Genomic DNA, 26,544 nt, shown 5'->3' with positions numbered 1-26,544 from the left:
AGTACTCATTCATATATGTATGTTTCTTTAGATGCTATCAATCCTACTTGGGTTTGAGTCACATGCAGTCAGATACAGAGTACAGTGGAAGGTCATGATCAAAGCCAAAGTCTGACTCTACACACTAGACACACCCAGGCTAGGCAACATTGAACTACTGTTTCCATGGTGATTCCCAGAAAATCTTGATGGTGTTGGATAGCTGTTAACACTATGATACTGTATGTATACCTGTATATCTGCATTGATACAGGACAGCAACCAACAAATCAACATCACCATTTAGCCATTTCTGAAGGCAGTTTTGGTTCAACTCTGGGATAACGTAGCCTCTACCGGATGGGAAGGATTTGGTTCAACTCTGGGATAACGTAGCCTCTACCGGATGGGAAGTCTTTGGTTCAACTCTGGGATAACGTAGCCTCTACCGGATGGGAAGTCTTTGGTTCAACTCTGGGATAACGTAGCCTCTACCGGATGGGAAGTCTTTGGTTCAACTCTGGGATAACGTAGCCTCTACCGGATGGGAAGTCTTTGGTTCAACTCTGGGATAACGTAGCCTCTACCGGATGGGAAGTCTTTGGTTCAACTCTGGGATAACGTTCAAGCCTCTACCGGATGGGAAGTCTTTGGTTCAACTCTGGGATAACGTAGCCTCTACCGGATGGGAAGTCTTTGGTTCAACTCTGGGATAACGTAGCCTCTACCGGATGGGAAGTCTTTGGTTCAACTCTGGGATAACGTAGCCTCTACCGGATGGGAAGTCTTTGGTTCAACTCTGGGATAACGTAGCCTCTACCGGATGGGAAGTCTTTGGGAAGTCTTTTCAACTCTGGGATAACGTAGCCTCTACCGGATGATAAGTCTTTGGTTCAACTCTGGGATAACGTAGCCTCTACCGGATGGGAAGTCTTTGGTTCAACTCTGGGATAACGTAGCCTCTGGGAACCGGATGATAAGTCTTTGGTTCAACTCTGGGATAACGTTCAACTCTCTACCGGATGGGAAGTCTTTGGTTCAACTCTGGGATAACGTAGCCTCTACCGGATGGGAAGTCTTTGGTTCAACTCTGGGATAACGTAGCCTCTACCGGATGGGAAGTCTTTGGTTCAACTCTGGGATAACGTAGCCTCTACCGGATGGGAAGTCTTTGGTTCAACTCTGGGATAACGTAGCCTCTACCGGATGGGAAGTCTTTGGTTCAACTCTGGGATAACGTAGCCTCTACCGGATGGGAAGTCTTTGGTTCAACTCTGGGATAACGTAGCCTCTACCGGATGGGAAGTCTTTGGTTCAACTCTGGGATAACGTAGCCTCTACCGGATGATAAGTCTTTGGTTCAACTCTGGGATAACGTAGCCTCTACCGGATGGGAAGTCTTTGGTTCAACTCTGGGATAACGTAGCCTCTACCGGATGGGAAGTCTTTGGTTCAACTCTGGGATAACGTAGCCTCTACCTGATGGGAAGTCTTTGGTTCAACTCTGGGATAACGTAGCCTCTACCGGATGGGAAGTCTTTGGTTCAACTCTGGGATAACGTAGCCTCTACCGGATGGGAAGGATTTGGTTCAACTCTGGGATAACGTAGCCTCTACCGGATGGGAAGTCTTTGGTTCAACTCTGGGATAACGTAGCCTCTACCGGATGGGAAGTCTTTGGTTCAACTCTGGGATAACTCTGGGATAACGTAGCCTCTACCGGATGGGAAGTCTTTGGTTCAACTCTGGGATAACGTAGCCTCTACCGGATGGGAAGTCTTTGGTTCAACTCTGGGATAACGTAGCTTTGGTTCAACTCTGGGATAACGTAGCCTCTACCGGATGGGAAGTCTTTGGTTCAACTCTGGGATAACGTAGCCTCTTCCGGATGGGAAGGATTTGGTTCAACTCTGGGATAACGTAGCCTCTACCGGATGGGAAGTCTTTGGTTCAACTCTGGGATAACGTAGCCTCTTCCGGATGGGAAGGATTTGGTTCAACTCTGGGATAACGTAGCCTCTACCGGATGGGAAGTCTTTGGTTCAACTCTGGGATAACGTAGCCTCTTCCGGATGGGAAGGATTTGGTTCAACTCTGGGATAACATAGCCTCTACCGGATGGGAAGTATCTGGTTCAACTCTGGGATAACGTAGCCTCTACCGGATGGGAAGTCTCTGTCTGTCTCACGAGGCGATTGCACTGTACGTGATTCTCATCACACATCCCTGCTCTGCCATTAGTGGAGACAGAGAGGGCTGTAAAAGTTACTCGGTCTCGGCGGACATTGTTCCATTCGGCTGCACTCGTAATCTTTTTCCTTCAGACAGAGAGAGAGAGGGGAACTCACCGCAGTGCAGATTAATCAAAGGATTTAATTCACTTGGCCCTCTAGCACACATCGAACCTGGAAACAAGACAGACTATAAACTCCAATTATCTTCTGCTTGAGGGTGGAATGCACAACCATAGAATAGACGCCCCTACCCCCATCCCTGTCATAAGACTGGCGCTCTCCCTTCCACCTGCATCTCACCTCTAGCTACCTCAACACCGCCTCAACCCCCCCCCCGCCTGCATGCCGACCCTCCATCCCTATCCCTTCCCATCAGACCCATTCACCTACATCCACCCCCAACACCACCTCAACCCCCCCGCCTGCATGGCGATCCTCCATCCCTATCCCTTCCCATCAGACCCATTCACCTACATCCACCCCCAAACACCACCTCAACCCCACCCCCTGCATGGCAACCCTCCATCCCTATCCCTTCCCATCAGACCCATTCACCTACATCCACCCCCCAACACCACCTCAACCCCACCCCCTGCATGGCAACCCTCCATCCCTATCCCTTCCCATCAGACCCATTCACCTACATCCACCCCCAACACTACCTCAACCCCACCCCCTGCATGGCAACCCTCCATCCCTATCCCTTCCCATCAGACCCATTCACCTACATCCACCCCCCAACACCACCTCAACCCCACCCCCTGCATGGCAACCCTCCATCCCTATCCCTTCCCATCAGACCCATTCACCTACATCCACCCCCAAACACCACCTCAACCCCACCCCCCCTGCATGGCAACCCTCCATCCCTATCCCTTTCCCATCAGACCCATTCACCCTACATCCACCCCCCAACACCACCTCTAGCAAACCTTAGGAAAGACAGCTGCCCTTAGAACATGTTTCCTTTAATCAAGCTAGTCTTCTAGAGTAAGCAGACTTCATTAAGCAACATTCCTGAACATGGGCTTCTTGAACATCCTCTAGTCTACAGGTCACGCCCACATGTTGGATATGGCTTGCGGTTAGCACTGCTGTGTAGAGCACACAATGGTATATTGGGGAACACAGTCAACACACACGCCTGGCCTGCATTGGGAGAGTGGCATGCTCAGGATGACATGCATGGGAGCCTGCAGGCTGCACTGCTCCCTCAGATAGGTACACTGTCTGCCAGCTTTCACTCTGTTCAGGCCACAGCAGGGAACACTCGTCAGTCAGTGCTGCTAAGCATGTATGAGTCAAGTCTGAGAATTGTGTCTGAAATACACACACAGACACGCTCTTAAACACACAGACACACACACCGGTGAGATGCATGACGCAGACGCAGGGTCAGTGGGTTGCTGCAGCCTTCCTTCCATCACTGCCTCTGCTGCCACGCTACCGTGCCGACATCCTGCATCACCATGGCAACTAAAATATTGGCTGCTGCGGGAACATGGAGACGGCGATCTGTTGTTGTCGATGCTTTCACAGGAGGAGGTTTATCTTGCTGTGTTTCATAGTAGAACGTTAGAATCTGTCTGAATCAGACTACACGTCTGACAAAATAATCTGTCAAAATGTGCTTCATGGCCTTCAGCTAAGAATCTTTGTGGTGATTAACCTTGGAGTCACCTTGCCTCATATCCAGCCAAGGCCATATCCAGCCAAGGCCCAAACAGCAGCCTGCCTGCCAGCCTTTCTCCAGCTACCTGCTCTTTTTATCAAAGATACCAGATATACCTACCTCTGTACACGGCACTGCGCATGTCTGTGTGTGTGTGTGTGTGTGTGGGGGGGGGGGTCCTGTGTGTGTGGCTGTTTTAGCTTTGCAGTCATGAACCAGGAGAGTGGAAGAAAGAATCTGCTCTTAAAAGGAGAAGAGGACAGCTTCTTTACATGTCTTTACAGTCCTAACAGTCTGTGTGTTGACTGTACGTGTGTCTCCTGCAGAACATGGATAAAATGCAGCTTCCCTCTGTGACCCTGATGGTGGGCTGTGGAGTCTCCTCCCTCACCTTGCTGCTTCTCATCATCATCTACGTGTCGGTCTGGAGGTGAGAACACATTGACTCTGGTCTTTTGTTTCGAGTGGTATCTGAGTAGTTACTATGCCCAGCTGACCTGTATTAGGCTGGTTTAGTTACACATCCTCCATAGGTGCTTGAACCGTGCTGGAAAGGACAAAGTGGACTAAATCTGAGCCAGCATAGTGCGGTTCAGGTTGTCTTGATAGTGTAAAAAGGCTAGAGCTTTTGAACCGTTTAAGTGAAGGAAGTATTGGTGTGGTTGTTGATGGTTGACGGTCAACTGGGAAAGGTGTGGACCCCTCAACATGTTGTCTCTCCTCAGGTACATTCGCTCCGAGCGCTCCGTCATCCTCATCAACTTCTGCCTCTCCATCATCTCCTCCAACGCCCTCATCCTCATTGGTCAGACGCAGACACGGAACAAGGTAAGAGCCAATGAACAAGCTGTATCTTACCACGCACTCTCACAAGGTCTTGTAAAGATCCTTTACTCACATCTCTCCATCTCTTCTTCTCTTCCCTGTTCCCTCTTTCAACCCCCTCACACTCTCCTTCTTTCTCCCCCTCTTGTTCTCTTTCTCCCTCACTCTCTGTCCCTCTCTTCCTATCTTGTGTTCTCTCCCTCTCTCAGGTGATCTGCACGTTGGTCGCTGCTTTCCTGCATTTCTTCTTCCTGTCGTCGTTCTGTTGGGTTCTGACAGAGGCGTGGCAGTCATACATGGCTGTGACTGGCCGGCTGAGGAACCGCATCATCCGCAAGAGATTCCTGTGTCTGGGCTGGGGTGAGGATGCTGGGGGCAAGGGGGGGGGGGATCAGTTTTATCTGTCTCTCTGTCTGTCCATCTGTGTGTCCGTCCCATCCCTACCCAGTACTGACCCTTCCCCCTCCTCCTCCTTAGGTCTACCTGCTCTGGTTGTGGCAGTCTCTGTGGGTTTCACCAAAGCTAAGGGATATGGCACCGTCAACTAGTGAGTCTGCTAACCCTGATATTGTTGCTTTGTGTCTCCCTTTGTCTAGACAAATGTACTTTTGTCTCTCTGTCTTTCTGTATCTTTCTTTCTATATACCTGTATACCTCCAGAACTCTCTTCTTCTTAACCTTCCCATATTGGATTAGCTAACTGTTTAAAGAGCATTTAAGACGTGTGATACAGAATCCTTATACGTGGGGGTTGTATTTGTGTGAATTGAGTGCTGGATATCTGACTTGACCTCTTCCTCTCCTCGCTCTACCCCTCCCTCCTTTTCTCTCTTTCTTACACCATCTTTTTTTTTTTAAAAACAATTTATCCATCCCTTTTTTCTCATGCCACCTGTCTTTCTTTTCATTTTTGTCTTCTCTGGGTGTCACTCTCTCTTCCTGACTTTTTCCTTTCCTCCTCCTCCCTCTCTTCTTCTTTCTCTCTCAGCTGCTGGCTGTCTCTGGAAGGTGGTCTGCTTTATGCGTTTGTGGGACCGGCTGCCGCTGTGGTCTTGGTACTTCCTATCTCGCTGTCTCCGCCTCTATTTGTCTGAGACACCTTTGTTGCTTTACTGATCTTAGCTTAACATTTAGCCACAGAAATACGTAAGATACTGTAACGCTTATCTTGACCTAAACGTAAACTTACCCTTTTGGCTTAATGCTGTCAACATACTACATACTACTATCGGTTATAGCCAGTCAATAGATTGTACATTATCTTAACTAACATCTTCATCAACCATGTATAGTCATCAATGGACCCTATGTGCAAGATTGCTACCACTTGACTAACTACATGTTATTACCTTGACTTAGCAGTTACAACTTTATGTACACTACCATTCAAAAGTTTGGGGTCACTTAGAAATGTCCTTGTTTTTGAACGAATAGCACATTTCTTGTCCATTAAAATAACATGTAACACAATGTAGACATTTTACAAATGCTGATGCTCCAGAAGCTCAACTGGTCTAAAGAAGGACAGTTTTATTGCTTTTTTAAGCAGGACAACAGTTCTCAGCTGTGCTAACATAATTTCAAAAGGGTTTTCTAATGATCAATGAGCCTTTTAAAATGCTAAACTTGGATGAGCTAACACAACGTGCCATTGGAACACAGGAGTGATGGTAGCTGATAATAGGCCTCTGTACGCCTATGTAGATATTCCATTAAAAATCAGCCGTTTCCAGCTACAATAGTCATTTACAACATTAACAATGTCTACACTGCATATCTGACCAGTTCGATGTTATTTTCATGGACAAAAAAAAGTGCTTTTCTTTCAAGAACAAGAAAATGCCTAAGTGACCCCAAAACCTTTGAACGGTAGCGTACATACTGCAGGTTTGATATGTAAAGCTATTCTCTTTATGTGTGGAACTGACATAATTCACATGCATGCATCATACTCATGTCTGTAGTCCCATGTCAGACTGACAGAGTGGTTGTAGAGTTGTTCTCTGTATCTGGCTGCTTCATTCACATCTCTCTTTTCTCTCTGACAGGTTAACATGGTTATCGGGATTCTCGTATTTAACAAACTGGTGTCCAAAGACGGCATTACTGATATGAAACTGAAGGAGAGGGCAGGGTATGCCTTATCCTACCACACATCCATCTCACTCGTCCACCAATCACCAGCCGGGGGGCATACGCTTGGGGGTGGGGCTAGCGATGCCATTGGCTCTCGCGTTTAGAACGCAGGAGAAGAAGAAAGAGTCAGATGAGGAGATTGCTGAGTTATTTTTTTTGGAAGACAGAGTTTAGAAACGGGAGATAAAAGCTGGGGAATAGGAGCACAGACAAAAGGAGAGAGGGAGAGAGAGAAAGAGAGAGCGGGAGGAGAGATATCTTGAGAGAGAGAGAGAGAGAGAGAGAGGGAGGAGAGATATATTGAGAGCAGAGAGAGGGAGAGAGAGGGATGAGAGATATCTTGAGAGCAGCAGAGAGAGAGAAAGAGAGAGGGAGGAGAGATATATTGAGAGCAGAGAGAGAGAGAGAGAGGGAGGAGAGATATATTGAGAACAGAGAGAGGGAGAGAGAGGGATGAGAGATATCTTGAGAGCAGAGAGAGAGAGAAAGAGAGAGGGAGGAGAGATATATTGAGAGCAGAGAGAGAGAGGTGAGATATATTGAGAGCAGAGAGAGAGAGGTGAGATATATTGAGAGCAGAGAGAGAGAGAGAGAGAGAGAGAGAGGTGAGATATATTGAGAGCAGAGGGAGAGAGAGAGAGGTGAGATATATTGAGAGCAGAGAGAGAGAGAGAGAGAGGTGAGATATATTGAGAGAGAGAGAGAGAGGTGAGATATATTGAGAGCAGATATATTGAGAGAGAGAGAGAGAGGTGAGATATATTGAGAGCAGAGAGAGAGAGAGGTGAGATATATTGGAGAGCAGAGAGAGAGAGGTGAGATATATTGAGTGCAGAGAGAGAGAGGTGAGATATATTGAGAGCAGAGAGAGAGAGAGAAAGTGAGAGAGGTGAGATATATTGAGAGCAGAGAGAGAGAGAGAGGTGAGATATATTGAGAGCAGAGAGAGAGAGGTGAGATATATTGAGAGCAGAGAGAGAGAGGTGAGATATATTGAGAGCAGAGAGAGAGAGAGAGAGAGAGAGAGAGAGAGAGAGGTGAGATATATTGAGAGCAGAGGGAGAGAGAGAGAGGTGAGATATATTGAGAGCAGAGAGAGAGAGAGAGAGAGGTGAGATATATTGAGAGCAGAGAGAGAGAGAGATGTGAGATATATTGAGCGAGAGAGAGGTGAGATATATTGAGAGCAGAGAGAGAGAGGTGAGATATATTGAGAGCAGAGAGAGAGAGAGGTGAGATATATTGGGAGCAGAGAGAGAGAGGTGAGATATATTGAGTGCAGAGAGAGAGAGGTGAGATATATTGAGAGCAGAGAGAGAGAGAGAGAGAGAGAGGTGAGATATATTGAGAGCAGAGAGAGAGAGAGAGGTGAGATATATTGAGAGCAGAGAGAGAGAGAGTTGAGATATATTGAGAGCAGAGAGAGAGAGGTGAGATATATTGAGAGAGAGAGAGAGAGAGAGAGAGAGAGAGAGAGAGAGAGAGAGAGAGAGAGAGGTGAGATATATTGAGAGCAGAGAGAGAGAAAGGTGAGATATTTTGAGAGCAGAGAGAGAGAGAGAGAGAGAGAGGTGAGATATCTTGAGAGCAGAGGGAGAGAGAGGTGAGAGGTGAGATATCTTGAGAGCAGAGAGAGGTGAGAGGTGAGAGCGGGGAAATAAAAAGGAGCAGATATTGAAAGGTTGCGGATGTTTTTATAAGACAGAAAGTGATCAATGATTGGAAGATTTGTAGAGGATGAGGTCTGACAGAGAGGCATAGAATAAGAGAGGAGCGAGGGAGGGTGGGGAGGGAGGGAGGGAGATATATGAAAAGGGAAGATTGGAGTGGTTATCGGACCCTGCCATTAAGAAACAAGATGGCGCATCAGTGCTCATCTCATGGCTATCATATTGGTTTCATTATACTCTGCCATATACTGTATGTTGCTTTTACACATTCACTCAGCTTCTCTTCATTTGCAGGTGTTGCTATATAATGTACATTTCTGTATATCCATCTTTCTCTTTTTTTTGTTTGGTTGATTGTTTTATAGGGAAGGGGAGCAGGGGCCCTATGGGTATAGAGTAGAGACCTCAGAGATCACTCAAAGCACACGATAACGTCATGTGTTTGGTTGATTGTACACCGCTAATGGTGTCTCTATGTGCATGGAAATGGGTTTATTTATCTGATACATCTGTTTTGTTGGAGATGGGGTTTTACCACAGCCATACTACAGCCAAGTTCCTGAGACAGGATGGAAGGTTTTCAACCTTCTTCAACCATGTATACTTGTCTTAAAGGCTGCTTTGTTTATATATACTACTGCTACTTAATACAGACAGTAGCATGTGCAGTTCAATACTCGCCAAAGTTGTGAGAGGTCATGACCTTTAGTCCCTATATAACCCCAGGGTTGACCTTTGACCTCTAGGTGACCCCTGCTCCCCCCTTCTCGCAGGCTGCTGATCTGTGCCCTCATTGGCCATAGTTAGTACATCCAACTGTATTGTTGTTTATTTCTGTATTTATGTTCTCTGAACAACATGTTTGCCTCTCTGCAATGATCTATTCTTCAACTGTACAAGTTTGTTTTTTGCTGTCTGAAACGTTCTTTTTGAGTTTGCACAGAATCCCCCCTCTCTCTCACTCAGGGCTCCTCCTCTCCAATCAGGAACACCTCAATCTCAGCTCCCCCTTTCCACCTCGTCACTTATTCGGTAAAACATCTGCCCCTCCCACTGTTGTTGATTTGTATTGGCTATCAGCCCTGCTCATGGCCCACCCACTAAATCTCCTCCCCCTGGCTTTAGCGCTCTCTGATTGGCTTAATATCCCCTCCTTACACTCTGATTGGCTTAATACTCCCTCCTCACACTCCCCTACTAGTAGAATTGTAGAATCTCTTTCCCTGCTGTCAATATCCCAGCTTCCATCTAAAACCAGCTAGACAAGAACTAGATGTATAGAATAACTATAAACATAAACTGCAGTGCAAAATCTAGAACAGAGTTGTGATCCATAGTTCTGTTCAAAGTTGTCACATTACTAAGATACAGAATGAATAGTGACAGAAGTATAGGACATGGCACAGAGTAGTATATGAAATGGTGTGTGTATGTTCGTGTGTGTTTAGATGTGTGAGTGTGTGCTTTGGCCTGTGTGTTTGTATGCATTCGATTACACAGTGGGTACTGGGGGGTTGTTTAAGGGTTGTTTTACACCGATGTTACGCAGCAGACCACTGGGCTATCAGTGAGGCCTGGACCGAGGGGAGAGGGGGCAGAGGTGGCACCAGAAGACTGGATACATGCACAACACAGTAGGATACCATGGTATTCTCTGATATTATACTCACTGTTTGGGCCCCCTCTGCTCCCTCTGCCTTCTCAAGGATCAAATTAAGCATACGTGAACTGAGAGGTGGAGAGACTGTGGGGAGGGGCAGGGTGGATACGTGGACTGAGAGGTGGAGGGACTGTGGGGAGGGGCAGGGTGGATACGTGGACTGAGAGGTGGAGGGACTGTGGGGAGGGGCAGAGTGGATACGTGGACTGAGAGGTGGAGGGACTGTGGGGAGGGGCAGGGTGGATACGTGGACTGAGAGGTGGAGGGACTGTGGGGAGGGGCAGGGTGGATACGTGGACTGAGAAGTGGAGGGACTGTGTGGGAGGTGGAGGGCAGGCTGGATACGTGGACTGAGAGGTGGAGGGACTGTGTGGAGGGGCAAGGTGGATACGTGGACTAAGAGGTGGAGGGACTGTGGGGAGGGGCAGGGTGGATACGTGGACTGAGAGGTGGAGGGACTGTGGGGAGGGGCAGGGTGGATACGTGGACTGAGAGGTGGAGGGACTTTGGGGAGGGGCAGAGTGGATATGTGGACTGAGAGGTGGAGGGACTGTGGGGAGGGGCAGGGTGGATACGTGGACTGAGAGGTGGAGGGACTGTGGGGAGGGGCAGAGTGGATACGTGGACTGAGAGGTGGAGGGACTGTGGGGAGGGGCAGGGTGGATACGTGGAGGGACTGAGAGGTGGAGGGACTGTGGGGAGGGGCAGGGTGGATACGTGGACTGAGAAGTGGAGGGACTGTGGGGAGGGGCAGGGTGGATACGTGGACTGAGAGGTGGAGGGACTGTGTGGAGGGGCAAGGTGGATACGTGGACTGGAGAGGTGGAGGGACTGTGGGGGACTGTGGGGGGGCAGGGTGGATACGTGGACTGAGAGGTGGAGGGACTGTGGGGAGGGGCAGGGTGGATGGGGAGGGGCGTGGACTGAGAGGTGGAGGGACTGTGTGGAAGGGCAGAGTGGATATGTGGACTGAGAGGTGGAGGGACTGTGGGGAAGGGCAGGGTGGATACGTGGACTGAGAGGTGGAGGGACTGTGGGGAGGGGCAGGGTGGATACGTGGACTGAGAGGTGGAGGGACTGTGGGGAGGGGCAGAGTGGATACGTGGACTGAGAGGTGGAGGGACTGTGGGGAAGGGCAGAGTGGATACGTGGACTGAGAGGTGGAGGGACTGGTGGAGGGGCAGGGTGGATACGTGGACTGAGAGGTGGAGGGACTGTGGGGAGGGGCAGGGTGGATACGTGGACTGAGAGGTGGAGGGACTGTGGGGAGGTGGAGGGCAGGGTGGATACGTGGACTGAGGGAGGTGGAGGGACTGTGGGGAGGGGCAGGGTGGATACGTGGACTGGGGAGAGGTGGAGGGACTGTGGGGAGGGGCAGGGTGGATACGTGGACTGAGAGGTGGAGGGACTGTGGGGAGGGGCAGAGTGGATACGTGGACTGAGAGGTGGAGGGACTGTGGGGAGGGGCAGGGTGGATACGTGGACTGAGAGGTGGAGGGACTGTGGGGAGGTGGAGGGACAGGGGAGTGGATACGTGGACTGAGAGGTGGAGGGACTGTGGGGAGGGGCAGGGTGGATACGTGGACTGAGAGGTGGAGGGACTGTGGGGAGGGGCAGGGTGGATACGTGGACTGAGAGAGGTGGAGGGACTGACTGGGGAGGGGCAGGGTGGATGGACTGAGAGGTGGAGGGACTGTGGTGGAAGTGAGAGGTGGAGGGACTGTGGGGAGGGGCAGGGTGGATACGTGGACTGAGAGGTGGAGGGTCTGTGGGAGGGGCAGGGTGGGACTGAGAGGGGCAGGGTGGATACGTGGACTGAGAGGTGGAGGGACTGTGGGGAGGGGCAGGGTGGATACGTGGACTGAGAGGTGGAGGGTCTGTGGGGAGGGGCAGGGTGGATACGTGGACTGAGAGGTGGAGGGACTGTGGGGAGGGGCAGGGTGGATACGTGGACTGAGAGGTGGAGGGACTGTGGGGAGGGGCAGGGTGGCACTGCAGAGTGGATACGTGGAAAACAGAAGCCTCTTTTCCCCGTCGCCTTTCAATACCTAACATGTTTAATCAAGATAATTAATGATTGCTAGATGGTGTGCCTAATGGGCACGGTGTACTGTAGCTCCGCTCTCTCATATCTCAGAGATTTAGATGTACACTCACTGCCTGGTGAGGCTCTCTCTCACTTTTCTCCACCCCTAAAATTAGAGACTAATTGGAGGGGAAAATGGAAACAGACAGGAGAATAGAGGACAAGACAGGAAGGAGAGAAGAGGATAGGCCAACTGTCAAGCCATCCAGGCAGAGCTGGTGGGGTGTACTGTTTCCTCCTTCCTCCTTCCAGGAAGTGTTAGCACTGTGTTAGGAGGTTGCTGTTCAGTTACTTTAACCCTAGTTGTCACTATACAGACTGGCTCCTCCCAGGCTCACTGGAAAAAAGTGGCAATTGTTACAGAGTGGACGATCCAAGTGAAAGAAATACCAGTAAACTGGGTAAGCTTTGTACCCTTGTTTGTCGACTGGGAACCACAGGATATCACCTATCTAATCTCTTCTACCCACATTGTTGAGACAGAACAATGAAGTGAGCATTAAGCTGAAGAGTATTGCTTGTTTGATTGAAGACCTGGATTTGATTTGAGCAGGTCTATGCGTCCCTGTGTATATGGGAGTTTCCTACTCAGCTTCATTCTCCCTCACTGAACTCTCTCTGTCGTCTACACATCATAAAGACGAGGGAAATGGTGTTGTATTTCAAAAGATACTGATTGCTTTTTCATATCACAGCCTATGGCAGAAGGGGGGGGGGTTATTGGTTGTATTGCCCTTTTACTTGAAATGGAATTTCTTATAATGTGATTTTTAATCCATCTGTCCAGCGGCTATATGGAATCAAAGGTTTAATTGTTGTTTTGCGAGCGGCCATTTTGTGACACTGTTCTTCTCGAACTCTGTTTCTTCTAGATGTGTGTTTCTTGTGGGAGTATTTTAATATAATGAAGCAGCTTTCAAGCCATTGTGTTGAAGTATGGATGGACAGTTTATTGTTGCATCACGTCCTGATAATAATCTCAGTAATCACATACCCTCTCGTGTATTATTGCTGTATTATTTCTCAGACAGTATGTCATCCATGATGAAGAGGCATTGTAGAGATTGTACTGTGCCTCTTACTTCCAGCCAGGCATCCAGGCAGAGAGAGGCAGGCCACAGCCACACTGGGCTTTGTGATGTGATGAGAGGAGATTAGATGACAGCACAGACACTGGAGAAGTGGGGTGACACAGAAATAGACTGCTAGATGGGAACTGTGATGATTCTCTACAGTATTCGTGGATTACAGTACCAGTGGAGAAACAGCTTCTCAGGAAATCTTTAGAATTCATTGTCTGTCATTTGTGTTGTTCAAATGCAGCCATGCAGAAACACACACTCAACGTACACACATTCACATATGTACACCTGGTAATGCACAGGCGTAAAAACACACTGTTCATTTGTTAATTGGCGATATAGGCTAAGAGTCCTGTCACGACTCACTACTTTGAGTTCATAGTTCATTGTTTGTGCGTGCATGTGTTTGAGTGTCACTTTGTGTGTGTATGTGTGTGTGTACATGCCTACATGTATGTGTGTGTGTGTGTGTGTGTGTGTGTGTGTGTGTGTGTGTGTGTGTGTGTGTGTGTGTGTGTGTGTGTGTGTGTGTGTGTGTGTGTGTGTGTGTGTGTGTGTGTGTGTGTGTGTGTGTGTGTGTGTGTGTGTGTGTGTGTGTGTGTGTGTGTGTGCGTGAGAGCCTTAGCAGGGTGTTCAGTAATGCCTGTATAAAGTAATCAGTCTGACCAGTGAGGCGTAGGGAGAAATAACCAGGGGTGAAAATATTCACAGCAATTACATTTAGGAAGCTAAATAAACAACGCAACTGAGACGCAAAGCATCAATAGGCACATGAAGTGTCTCTAATTAGACATTTGCATTATTCATTTCTAAGAATACCATCATTATCTAGTTGAATGCATATAAATGAAGGATTGAACAATGTGAATAATAAGATGAAGAAGGGAAATATAATGTGTATTCATGCCAGTGCACATACAGGTGCCAATAAGAATCAGACCTGCACAGCAGACACTTATCCAGAGTGACTGACTGGAGCAATTAGGGTTAAGTGCCTTGCTCGAGGGCACATTGGCAGTTTTCACCTAGTCAGCTCAGGGATTCGAACCAGCAACCTATACAGTTACTGGCCCAACCTCTGAACCGCTAGGCTACCTTAACCACTTATGAATCATATTTTGAATCACTAGTTTGAGCGACATCATGTGCAACAGTGTCACTGCACTTTTCTGCACAGACTCAAGATGATTCGAATAATGTCGGAACGCAATAGTGCCTTTGTTGACTTGATTATCCCACTCACTCTGTGTTGGTTAGGATCCCCTATACGTTTGTTGTATTCACATAGTAGGAGCAGTGATCAATCATTGAGGAATAAATCAGCCCTTAGTGACATATCCACCCATGTGGTTGTGTATCTTGTCCGGCCCAGCCCCCACACATACCCCTTAGCCCTTAGAGAGAGAGAGAGAGAGAGAGAGAGAGAGAGAGAGAGAGAGAGAGAGAGAGAGCTAGAGAGAGAGAGGGAACTGTGACTCACTCTGAGTGTAAGTGTGTGTGTGTATGTGTGCGTTTGTATCTGTGTGTGTTATGTTACAACGTGTGTTAATTTGACTACTTTGCAGTCAGATGACAGTACCACTGTACAATATGACGCTCAAATGTGCCAAGTGCGGAGTTATCTCGTCGGCTGACGTTTCTACCACAGCTACCAGTAACGCCATGTTAGTCCTGCTAATTATTTACCCACATATTCTATACTGCTTCCTTTACCTCTGTTTCCTTTACCTCGATATGCCTCCTCTACTTCCTCCTCCTCTTGTTTATATCTTTTTGTTTCCCCCCTTTTCGTTCCCTCTCTTCCCCTGTACCCTCGCTGAGAATCATTGGGAATTGGTTCTCCAGTGCTGTTCTTGTAAGGTGTGTGTGTGTGTGTGTGTGTGTGTGTGTGTGTGTGTGTGTGTGTGTGTGTGTGTGTGTGTGTGTGTGTGTGTGTGTGTGTGTGTGTGTGTGTGTGTGTGTGTGTGTGTGTGTGTGTGTGTGTGTGTGTGTGTGTGTGTGTGTGTGTGTTTGTGAATCACAGACTGCAGAAAAACAGGTTTAATATAGGCATGAGTGAAAGTGCAAGGCTCAGTGGCTTTCAGCTCTGTAATGCCCCCAGGCTATGGATGGATACAGTAACTCTACATCTGTATCGGCATGGAGGAGGTTTTCACGGGCAGTGCACTTGACTTATCAATTAGTGTGTGTGTGCGTGCGTGTGTGTGTGTGTGTGTGTGTGTGTGTGTGTGTGTGTGTGTGTGTGTGTGTGTGTGTGTGTGTGTGTGTGTGTGTGTGTGTGTGTGTGCGTGTGTGCGTGCGTGCGTGCGTGCGTGCGTGCGTGTGTGTGTGTGTGTGCGTGTGTGTGCACACTTTGGGTTTCTGTTGCCAGGCCTGACATGTAGCTATATTTTATGTAATGTGTTATTCAGTGGGAGTATGTCTGAATGCTTGGATCTGTTTTGAACAACACCTAGAAACCTTTCATTCAATCAACTCAGGACAGAGTTAACAAGTGGACATGTGAAACAAAGACTCTGAAGAGTTGAGGAGTTTAGGGAAAGAAATACACATGTTGATAAAGGAGAGAGAGAGACATTGTCCTGTAGGAACATATGGACCAGAAGACAAGTCCCTGTCCACTTAATCACACCTCTGCCCTCTGCCTCTTGCGTTTTGTCTTTATGTTACGTTTCTTTGCTTCATTTCACTTTTGTTCCTCCTTTACTCACCTCAGCTCCTCCTTTTCCTGTTGCTCTTGGTCTCATATGTTTTATTGACACATCCTAAACGTACATGCATATTGTATATGTCAGTTATGGAACATATATTTCAATTGATTATGGATGTATGTTTTTGTGTGTGATATTAGCATAGCTACTGTAAGTATATTTAAAACATCAAGCTATGTACCTATACCTTGTTATAGGTTTATTATACTATACATAATGCCAATCATTTCAACAATGAGGCCAACATGCAGTACATAGATGCCTTTTTTAGGAGTAGATATTGTATGTATTACATTTGACACGCTTCTATTGTAATTATACATTTCCAACAAGTAAATCATTGAAAATCGTATTAAATAGAGACAGTTGTTTTCCAAGAGTGTAGTATTTCCCTCTTTGTGTATCTTCTACTGACTGTAGTACTGACCCTGGCCCTGGGCTGCTGTTCCCCTCCCATCCTCCAGGGCGTCGCTGTGGAGCTCCTGTGTGGTTCTGCCTCTCCTGGCCCTCACCTGGATGTCTGCTGTCCTGGCCATCACCGACCGCCGCTCCTCCCTCTTCCAGATCCTGTTCGCTGTGTTTGATTCGCTGGAAGGCTTCGTCATCGTCATGGTGCATTGCATCCTGCGCCGAGAGGTACATCATTCTTTACCCTGTTGTCACGCTGACACATTTCACCTTGATGATACTCTGTCTCCTACTCTTTTTTATTCATTATTATATTTTTAAAAAAATGTATTGGTTGGTGTGCTCTGTGCTCCATTAGGAGCTAAAAGGGAAAAGTTGATTAAGTAAACTAAGTCATTGGTTGTTTTGAGGGTGATGTGGAGGGGAGGAGGATGAGCAGAGAGAAATCTGACTGTGACATTGAAAGGTCATGACCTCTGTGTTTATTATGGTGTACTGTAGGTTCAAGAGGCAGTGAAGTGTCGGGTAGTGGACCGCCAGGAGGACGGGAATGGAGACTCAGGGGGATCTTTCCAGAACGGACACGCTCAGCTTATGGTTGTACCAATGGAACGTTATTCTTCATCTTAAACAATGTCTAAAATACTTGATATGTTTTACATGCTCCTTGATAACAGGTTTTCTATACATTTCTTTTCTTTGTTAGACTGATTTCGAGAAAGACGTCGACATGGCTTGCAGAGGAGGTAAGAGTACCGGCAAAAAAAAGAGTGAGTTTATGCAAGGTGTCCGTCTGTCTGTCTGCCTGACTGTCTGACCGTCTGTATGTCCGTCTCTGTCTGTCTGACCCTACACAACTCTCTCTATGCATGTGGATTTTTCTTTGAGTTCTGTCATTAAAAAGTTGCACCTGCTTTTCCCTCTCTGCTGCACGCTTATTGTGTGTTAGCAGCACCCTCCCATTCCACTCCTCTCCGCCCGTTGTCAGACCACGGCCGCCACAGCAGCCACCCCTTATGAAGCACAAAACACTGTTTTGACATGAGATGCACCACATTACTGCAGCATAATGCAATTTAGCCCAGCCATTTGGCAATAGGGCGGTGGTGTGCGAATCAGTGCTGAGCAGTAATATGAGGATAAATAGGGCTGTCTGAGTCTCCCACATCTTCCCCCACGTCCACCGGCAGGCGGGCAGGCCGTGCTATAATTATGTACCGACCAACAGTGCAGCATCAGATAGAGGCTCTCCGCTGGTGTCCGTTGGGAGCGGACGGAAATCTGATTATCTCCCGAGAGGATATCAGGAAAAGCATCTGGAGCAGAAACGCCATTGAGACGCGAGACACAGCAGACAAGCCCTCTGAAGGGGGAGATGGAATATAAGAGGAGTGAAATGACTTTTTCTTTGTGTGAGTGTGTGTGGAGCGGTGGGGACTGGAGAGTGATTGTAAGATATTTTGTCATGCTGACAGGAAGTTGTCTGATGCTGTTGTCTAGCCCTGGGCTCAATAGTGAGATGCACACCACAGCAAGCCAGCAGTTGCACTGAAACAGGGTCACGGCGTAATCTTCAAGCTAATGATCAGAAGTTCAAGGAAGGCAGTGTAGTCACTCGTTAAATCAACAGTGGGAAGGTTTGCACTCATTCTATAGCATGTCCAAGTCTGAGTTGGACATCTTGAAAGTCACCCTCTCTTTATCTCTGAGTTTTGCGTCCTCTCAAATCTCTCTCTCTCTCTCTCTCTCTGTTGCCCCCCCTCCCTCCCAACCTCCCTCCCTCCCTCCCCAGGTACTCTGAAGCGTTCCTCTCTCCAGGGTGATGAGAACCCATCCTCCCAGCCCCTGACCCTTCAGAAGGGCTCTAACTTCAACACCATGCCTGCCAGCATGGCCAAGGTCCACCTCCAGAATGTGGCAGACTACCCCAGTCATACTCTCACCCTGCGCAGGGAGAAGGGTGGCGCCACCAAGGGCATCAGCACCGAGCTGCCGGGAGCCAAGTCCATCTACATCTGTGACGGGGAGCTCTTTAAACAGCTGGACGGGGAGCTGTCTCCACGGGAGACAGGGGAGGCCGGGGGGCCTGAGGGCACAGGGTACATCATCCTGCCTAACAACAACAACACTGGGACCCTGGGGCGGCCCGGAAAGGGCAGCAAGGAGGACACGACGGCCAAGTACAACATCAGCATTGAGCAGCAGATGCCCCAGACCAGGCTCATCCACCTGGCCAACTCGGCGGGGGTGGAGGGCGTCCCGGGTTTCGCGCTGAAGAGCCTGCCTGCAGACCTGGTCAGTGTCTCCTGCTCAGAGAGGGAGTCGCCCGTCCACAACATGCAGAACGTCTCTGGAGAATCCCACATGACCAACAGCATGTGTGAACAGGGTGATTCTGGGAACTCTGGAATGATGTCCAAGAGCGAGACCGTGTCCACGCTCTCCATGAGCTCCCTGGAGGTAACACACACACACACACACACAACCGCATGTTTTCACCATATGACTTGGGAAGGAGATGGGACAGCTTGATCAAAGAAAATATCATAAACTAACCAGTGCCCTTTACTGTCAATATGTGGTGGTACTGTATTCATGGCGTAGGGTTTCTGTTGAGATATCTTTATAGTCGCTATCCTTTTCTGTGTGGTAACAGCACTGCAGTGGCAACATGTACGGAAATATCCCGATCTCGCCTGGCTCGACAGAACACCTAGATCTTTAAAAAGGTCAGGTTTTAGTATTCTCTCCTTGACTGGGCCAGTCCAGTAGGGGAGCTCAAACTCAGACTGCTACACTGACCAGCACACACCCACGCACAGCTAGTCGTGCCAAGCCAGCCAGTCAGATAGGCAGCCAGTCAGATAGGCAACCAGTTAGACCTCTCAGCCTGCTGGTGTCTTTTCACCTAAGGGCCAAACTCGCCCCCCTCCCAAAATGCTGTTCATGCAAGGTCGCAGCTGCCAGGGCAACCAACAACCAAGCAGCCTGAAGGTCAGGCCTTTCTTTTTCTGCTCGCTAACAAAGGTCACGCGATCACAAGCTGTTTACTGCGAGGATTCACGCCAATGGGGTCAGGATTAAGCAACATGGACGCTCAGTTTGTCATGAGTCACTGTTTCCACTGAGAAACTGTCTCAGTCTTTTTAACTGATTTGAAACTAACAGTGAAACAGTGAAATGCTGAGGAAGACATCACCATTTTGTCTAGTCAGACTCACACAGCATAATGATGATAGCAGAATGTATCTTTTAATCTTTCCCTCTTGTCTTTCTCCAGAGACGAAAATCTCGCTATGCGGAGCTGGACTTTGAGGTAATTTCAGACTTCTGCATTTCTTCTGAAATAATGTCTTGACGGTTTGACAAACTGTCTCTAATGTCTCAATTCTGCTTCCAAAAATCCACTAGAATTGACATAATCCCCTTTTCTTTACAATTATGGTGCATGGGACTGCATAGCGGATCATATAAAGTACTCTATCTAAGCTTTGTAGACATCTCTGGTGGATGGGAGCTAAATGAAGGATTTCTCTTTGATGGTAGTTTTTTATGTGTTTGGTCCATGTAGAAGATTTTGCACAAGCGATGTTGTTGTTTAAGGATGATTGATGTTTTTTTCTCTGTTCATACCAAAGTAGTACCATGGTATATAACACACTGTGTAGATGTTGATGGTGGATACATGGGTGGTTGGTTTTCCTGTGTGATTGTCCCATGTAGAAGATCATGCACACACGGAAGCGTCACCAGGACATGTTCCAGGACCTGAACAGGAAGATCCACAGTGCAGACCAGGACAGGGCGTCTCCGCCTGGCGATGGGAAGGCAGGGAAGAGGTGGAGTGTGTCCTCAGCAGGCAGCGACAAGACCAACATGAGTGTACGACACACTGTCTCTCCCATTATCTCTTTATCTCCTTCTGTCTCTCCCATTATCTCTTTATCTCCTTCTGTCTCTCCCATTATCTCTTTATCTCCTTCTGTCTCTCCCATTATCTCTTTATCTCCTTCTGTCTCTCCCATTATCTCTTTATCTCCTTCTGTCTCTCCCATTATCTCTTTATCTCCTTCTGTCTCTCCCATTATCTCTTTATCTCCTTCTGTCTCTCCCATTATCTCTTTATCTCCTTCTGTCTCTCCCATTATCTCTTTCCCTCCTTCTGTCTGATCTCATTCTGTCTCTCCCTCTCTTTATCTCTTCTGACTCCCATTATCTCTCTTTCTGACTCCCATTATCTCTTTCCCTCTTTCTGACTCCCTCTCTCTTTCTGACTCCCTCTCTTCTGACTCCCTCTCTCTGTCTGACTCCCTCTCTCTGTCTGACTCCCTCTCTCTGTCTGACTCCCTCTCTGTCTGACTCCCTCTCTGTCTGACTCCCTCTCTGTCTGACTCCTCTCTCTGTCTGACTCCCTCTCTCTTTCTGACTCCCTCTCTCTGTCTGACTCCCTCTCTCTGTCTGACTCCCTCTCTCTGTCTGACTCCCTCTCTCTGTCTGACTCCCTCTCTCTTTCTGACTCCCTCTCTCTTTCTGACTCCCTCTCCCTTTCTTCCCCTTCTCCACCTCTTCTCTCTACCTCTACCTCTCTCTTCCCCTTCTCTACCTCTACCTCTACCTCTCTCTTCCCCTTCGCTATCCCTACATATATGTTCCCCTTCTCTACCTCTCTCTTCCCCTTCTCTACCTCTACCTCTACCTCTCTCTTCCCCTTCGCTATCCCTACATATCTGTTCCCCTTCTCTACCTCTCTCTTCCCCTTCTCTACCTCTACCTCTACCTCTCTCTTCCCCTTCGCTATCCCTACATATCTGTTACCCTACATATCTGTTCCCCTTCTCTACCTCTACCTCTACCTCTCTCTTCCCCTTCTCTATCCTCTACATATCTGTTCCCCTTCTCTACATCTACATATCTGTTCCCCTTCTCTACCTCTACATATCTGTTCTTCTTCTACATCCATATCTGTTCCCCTTCTCTACCTCTCTCTTCCCCTTCTCTACCTCTACATATCTGTTCCCCTTCTCTACCTCTACCTCTCTCTACCTCCCTTCTCTACCTCTACATATCTGTTCCCCTTCTCTACCTCTACCTCTCTCTTCCCCTTCTCTACCTCTACCTCTCTCTTCCCCTTTGCTATCCCTACATATCTGTTCCCCTTCTCTACCTCTACCTCTCTCTTCCCCTTCTCTACCTCTACCTCTCTCTTCCCCTTCTCTACCTCTACTCTCTCTTCCCCTTCTCTACCTCTACATATCTGTTCCCCTTCTCTACCTCTACCTCTACCTCTCTTCCCCTTGCTATCCCTACATATCTGTTCCCCTTCTCTACCTCTACATATCTGTTCCCCTTCTCTACCTCTACATATCTGTTCCCCTTCTCTACCTCTACCTCTCTCTTCCCCTTCTCTACCTCTACCTCTCTTCCCCTTCTCTACCTCTACATATCTGTTCCCCTTCTCTACCTCTACATATCTGTTCCCCTTCTCTACCTCTACCTCTCTCTTCCCCTTCTCTACCTCTACATATCTGTTCCCCTTCTCTACCTCTACATCTCTCTTCCCCCTCTACCTCTACCTCTCTCTTCCCCTTCTCTACCTCTACATATCTGTTCCCCTTCTCTACCTCTACATATCTGTTCCCCTTCTCTACATCTACATATCTGTTCCCCTTCTCTACCTCTACCTCTACCTCTCTCTTCCCCTTCTCTACCTCTACATATCTGTTCCCCTTCTCTACATCTACATATCTGTTCCCCTTCTCTACCTCTATCCTCTTCTCTACCTCTACATTCTGTTCCCCTTCTCTACCTCTACATATCTGTTCCCCTTCTCTACATCTACATATCTGTTCCCCTTCTCTACCTCTACCTCTCTCTTCCCCTTTGCTATCCCTACATATCTGTTCCCCTTCTCTACCTCTACATATCTGTTCCCCTTCTCTACATCTACATATCTGTTCCCCTTCTCTACCTCTACCTCTACCTCTCTCTTCCCCTTCGCTATCCCTACATATCTGTTCCCCTTCTCTACCTCTACATATCTGTTCCCCTTCTCTACCTCTACCTCTCTCTTCCCCTTCTCTACCTCTACCTCTCTCTTCCCCTTCTCTACCTCTACATCTCTCTTCCCCTTCTCTACCTCTACATATCTGTTCCCTTTCTCTACCTCTACCTCTCTCTTCCCCTTCTCTACCTCTACCTCTCTCTTCCCCTTCTCTACCTCTACCTCTCTCTTCCCCTTCTCTACCTCTACATATCTGTTCCCCTTCTCTACCTCTACCTCTACCTCTACCTCTCTCTTCCCCTATCTACATATCTGTTCCCCTCTACCTCTACATATATGTTCCCCTTCTTCTCTACCTCTCTCTTCCCCTTCTCTACCTCTACATATCTGTTCCCCTTCTCTACCTCTACATATCTGTTCCCCTTCTCTACCTCTATCTTCCCCTTCTCTACCTCTACATATCTGTTCCCCTTCTCTACCTCTACATATCTGTTCCCCTTCTCTACCTCTATCTTCCCCTTCTCTACCTCTACATATCTGTTCCCCTTCTCTACCTCTACCTCTACCTCTCTCTTCCCCTTCTCTACCTCTACATATCTGTTCCCCTTCTCTACCTCTACATATCTGTTCCCCTTCTCTACCTCTACATATCTGTTCCCCTTCTCTACCTCTACATATCTGTTCCCCTTCTCTACCTCTATCTTCCCCTTCTCTACCTCTACATATCTGTTCCCCTTCTCTACCTCTACATATCTGTTCCCCTTCTCTACCTCTACATATCTGTTCCCCTTCTCTACCTCTATCTTCCCCTTCTCTACCTCTACATATCTGTTCCCCTTCTCTACCTCTACCTCTCTCTTCCCCTTCTCTACCTCTACCCCTACCTCTCTCTTCCCCTTCTCTACCTCTCTCTTCCCCTTCTCTACCTCTCTCTACCCATTCTCTACCTCTACCCCTACCTCTATCTTCCCCTTCTCTACCTCTACCTCTACCTCTCTCTTCCCCTTCGCTATCCCTACATATATGTTCCCCTTCTCTACCTCTCTCTTCCCCTTCTCTACCTCTACCTCTCTCTTCCCCTTCTCTACCTCTACCCCTACCTCTATCTTCCCCTTCTCTACCTCTACCTCTACCTCTCTCTTCCCCTTCTCTACCTCTACCTCTACCTCTCTCTTCCCCTTCTCTACCTCTCTCTTCCCCTTCTCTACCTCTACATATCTGTTCCCCTTCTCTACCTCTACATATCTGTTCCCCTTCTCTACCTCTACCTCTCTCTTCCCCTTCTCTACCTCTACCTCTCTCTTCCCCTTCTCTACCTCTCTCTACCCCTTCTCTACCTCTACCCCTACCTCTATCTTCCCCTTCTCTACCTCTACCTCTACCTCTCTCTTCCCCTTCTCTACCTCTACCTCTACCTCTCTCTTCCCCTTCTCTACCTCTCTCTTCCCCTTCTCTACCTCTACCTCTACCTCTCTCTTCCCCTTCTCTACCTCTACCTCTCTCTTCCCCTTCTCTACCTCTCTCTTCCCCATTTCTACACCTCTCTCTCTCTCTCTCTGTCTGTCTCCTCTCTGTCTGTCTCCTCTCTCTCTCTGTCTGCATGTCTCTTGCCCTTTGATGATTTGGTCTGTTCTCTGGTTCACATATTCTCCTCTCCTGCCCCTCCCTCTATCCAACAGGACAAGCAGCAGACACCCAGTAAGAGAGCCTGGGAGGGCATCAGGAAGACCCAATCTCCCCCGTCGTGGATGAGGAAGGACCTGGAGCCCTTGGCGGCCTCTCCCCTGGAGCTGCAGAACGTGGAGTGGGAGAAGGCCAGCGCCACCATCCCTCTGGTGGGACAGGAGCTCATGGACCTGCAGACAGAGGTGTGAGACTGAGACAGAGAGACAGACGGAGAGAGAGACAGAGAGCAGCCAACCCCGTCCCCCAGCCCAGCTCTCAGACAGACAGACAGACAGACAGACACTTTCCCTTCCCGCAGCTCCACGTCTCAATCTCACTCTGAGAACCAACGACCAAATGATCAATGACCAACGAAACGGGCAGGGGTGAGTGAGAGGGGAGAGAGAGAGAGAGAGAGAGAGAGGGGGAGAGAGAGAGAGAGAGAGAGAGAGAGAGAGAGAGAGAGAGAGAGAGAGAGAGAGAGAGAGAGAGAGAGAGAGAGAGAGAGAGAGAGAGAGAGAGAGAGAGAGAGAGAGAACAATTGCCTGTTAAATGGGGGGGAAGAGGAACAGGTTTGCGGTGCATTTTGTTATATTTTCTTATTGCTGCTGGAATCAGTTTTTTGTTTACTATGTCAGACAGTCATATATCTGGTCTGTTATTATCCACATTATTACTTCACTGGACACATACTTGAGTCCCTCTCTCCTCCTGGTAGATCTCTGTGGATGGTTAGCCAGTTTGGCAGTTGGGTGGTGTAGGTAGTGTAGGTTAAAAGGACAGACTGCAACTGCCTATGGACTCTTCACCAGCCTGCTAACAGATCACCTGGACCAGCCATACAGTTCATGTTCCAACCAAGCCTTTAGGCAATGGACCTGGTCTGGACAAGAGCTTCACCCAACATACAGTACATGTTCCAACCAAACTACATGTCCAGTACATGTCCCAAACACGCCTAGGCAGTGGAGGAGGCAGACTGCTGGACCATAACCATGTGCCTCTCCATGCCAACTAAGAGCCCCACCCTCCACTGCACTGTTAGACAGTTTCCCCACCCCCTTGACAGGAAGAGAGCAGATCGATGACATCAGCCAGCCAAAAGGGTGGAAAACCCTGCCATTGGTGGGTGCCATAGTGACATCAGCATAGACCAACAAGAATGAGATATCTCATTTGCGGATGCCCTTAATGACATGACTGAAAGCCAAGATGGCCATATCTCATTGGTGGAAGCCTCTATGACCTCAGCAGAAGCCAAGGAGACACTGTTTTGATTGGTTGACTGATTGATTGATGTACCAGCAGGCTAGGTTCATTTGTGGCAAATTTAATTCTGCTTGTTCGGCAAATGCAGGTGGTAAAAAATGAAGGACACTCATGTCACAAAGTATATAAAGAATTATTCTTAATGTTGACAATGGAAATGAATAAATATAAAAATATATATGATAAATACTGTACAGGACATGACAGAGGTTGTGACTCTGCAGTATGGGGTTAGGATTAGTTGCACACAGAGAAAGCACAAGGCTCTTTTGGAGTCCTGTTGTACAGCAATGTAATTATTTCAACAGAGTTCTACAGAATGAATTTTAGCCTATAAATATCTTTCTTACTGTGCTTGGGGATTATTGTTGTCATTATTATAATTATGACCATGATTATTCAGATTACATCTGCGTCCGAAATGGCACCCTATTCCCTATGTAGTGCACTGCTTTTGACCAGGTCAAATGACAGGGATTAACACCAGGTTAAAAGTAGTGCGCTATATAGGGAATAGGGTGCCATTTCAGACACATCTTATGATTCCCCTCCCATCCTTTTCAGGGTACTGGAATATGAGTGTTCTGTAACTCCATGTAACAGTGTGTGTTTTGGTATCACTGACTGTCACTCCTTCCTCAGATCTGTACCTGTCTGACATGAACCCTGGCCTCTGTCCCCTGACCTTTAACCTCCACCGCCCCCTCCTTTTTAGTTCACTGGGGTTGACTCTTTGTTAATGTACAGTTTTCAGAGCACAAAATGAATGTGTCATATTTCTAATAAAATATATCTATATAATAAACTATCTGTTGTCCTGGTGCATTTGTACTGCCAATATACAATTCATATGTCAGCATCGCCCCCCCCCCCCCCCAATGTCTTAAACTCGGAAAAGAAGAAGAAGAAAACAAGTCATCTCCCTATTCCCCTATCGCTTGTGTTCTGTAATGTATATGTCAAAGCACAAGGCATCCGACCCAATTACCTGGAGGATGATTGAGGGCTCGAACTGTGTGTGTGTGTGTGTGTGTGTGTGTGTGTGTGTGTGTGTGTGTGTGTGTGTGTGTGTGTGTGTGTGTGTGTGTGTGTGTGTGTGTGTGTGTGTGTGTGTGTGTGTGTGTGTGTGTGTGTGTGTGTGTGTGT

At 48.0% G+C, this 26,544-nt stretch overlaps 1 protein-coding gene across 4 annotated transcripts in view; it reads left to right on the top strand.

Moving 5' to 3' along the window:
* Positions 1-26,197, top strand: part of LOC124005325 (adhesion G protein-coupled receptor B1-like) — a 97,408-nt gene extending 71,211 nt beyond the window's left edge. For 2 of the 4 annotated variants that reach the window (XM_046314465.1, XM_046314462.1), the window contains 14 exons: positions 4,212-4,315; positions 4,611-4,713; positions 4,920-5,070; positions 5,188-5,257; positions 5,699-5,765; positions 6,759-6,844; positions 14,910-15,008; positions 16,520-16,691; positions 16,965-17,060; positions 17,170-17,233; positions 18,256-18,923; positions 19,744-19,779; positions 20,187-20,345; positions 24,144-26,197. In XM_046314465.1, the coding sequence (XP_046170421.1) occupies positions 4,212-4,315; positions 4,611-4,713; positions 4,920-5,070; positions 5,188-5,257; positions 5,699-5,765; positions 6,759-6,844; positions 14,910-15,008; positions 16,520-16,691; positions 16,965-17,060; positions 17,170-17,233; positions 18,256-18,923; positions 19,744-19,779; positions 20,187-20,345; positions 24,144-24,338 (2,070 nt within the window). In that variant the 3' untranslated portion in view covers positions 24,339-26,197. The remainder of the gene's footprint in view (positions 1-4,211; positions 4,316-4,610; positions 4,714-4,919; positions 5,071-5,187; positions 5,258-5,698; positions 5,766-6,758; positions 6,845-14,909; positions 15,009-16,519; positions 16,692-16,964; positions 17,061-17,169; positions 17,234-18,255; positions 18,924-19,743; positions 19,780-20,186; positions 20,346-24,143) is intronic. The other 2 variants (XM_046314463.1, XM_046314464.1) reach the window with 2 other exon arrangements.
* Positions 26,198-26,544: the final 347 nt, after the last annotated feature.

This window comes from Oncorhynchus gorbuscha, linkage group LG19 (assembly GCF_021184085.1).
Source record: "Oncorhynchus gorbuscha isolate QuinsamMale2020 ecotype Even-year linkage group LG19, OgorEven_v1.0, whole genome shotgun sequence".
Classification (NCBI taxonomy): Eukaryota; Metazoa; Chordata; class Actinopteri; order Salmoniformes; family Salmonidae; genus Oncorhynchus; species Oncorhynchus gorbuscha.
The sequence above is the reverse complement of the archived record's forward strand: the minus strand, read 5'-3'. Positions and strand labels throughout refer to the sequence as shown.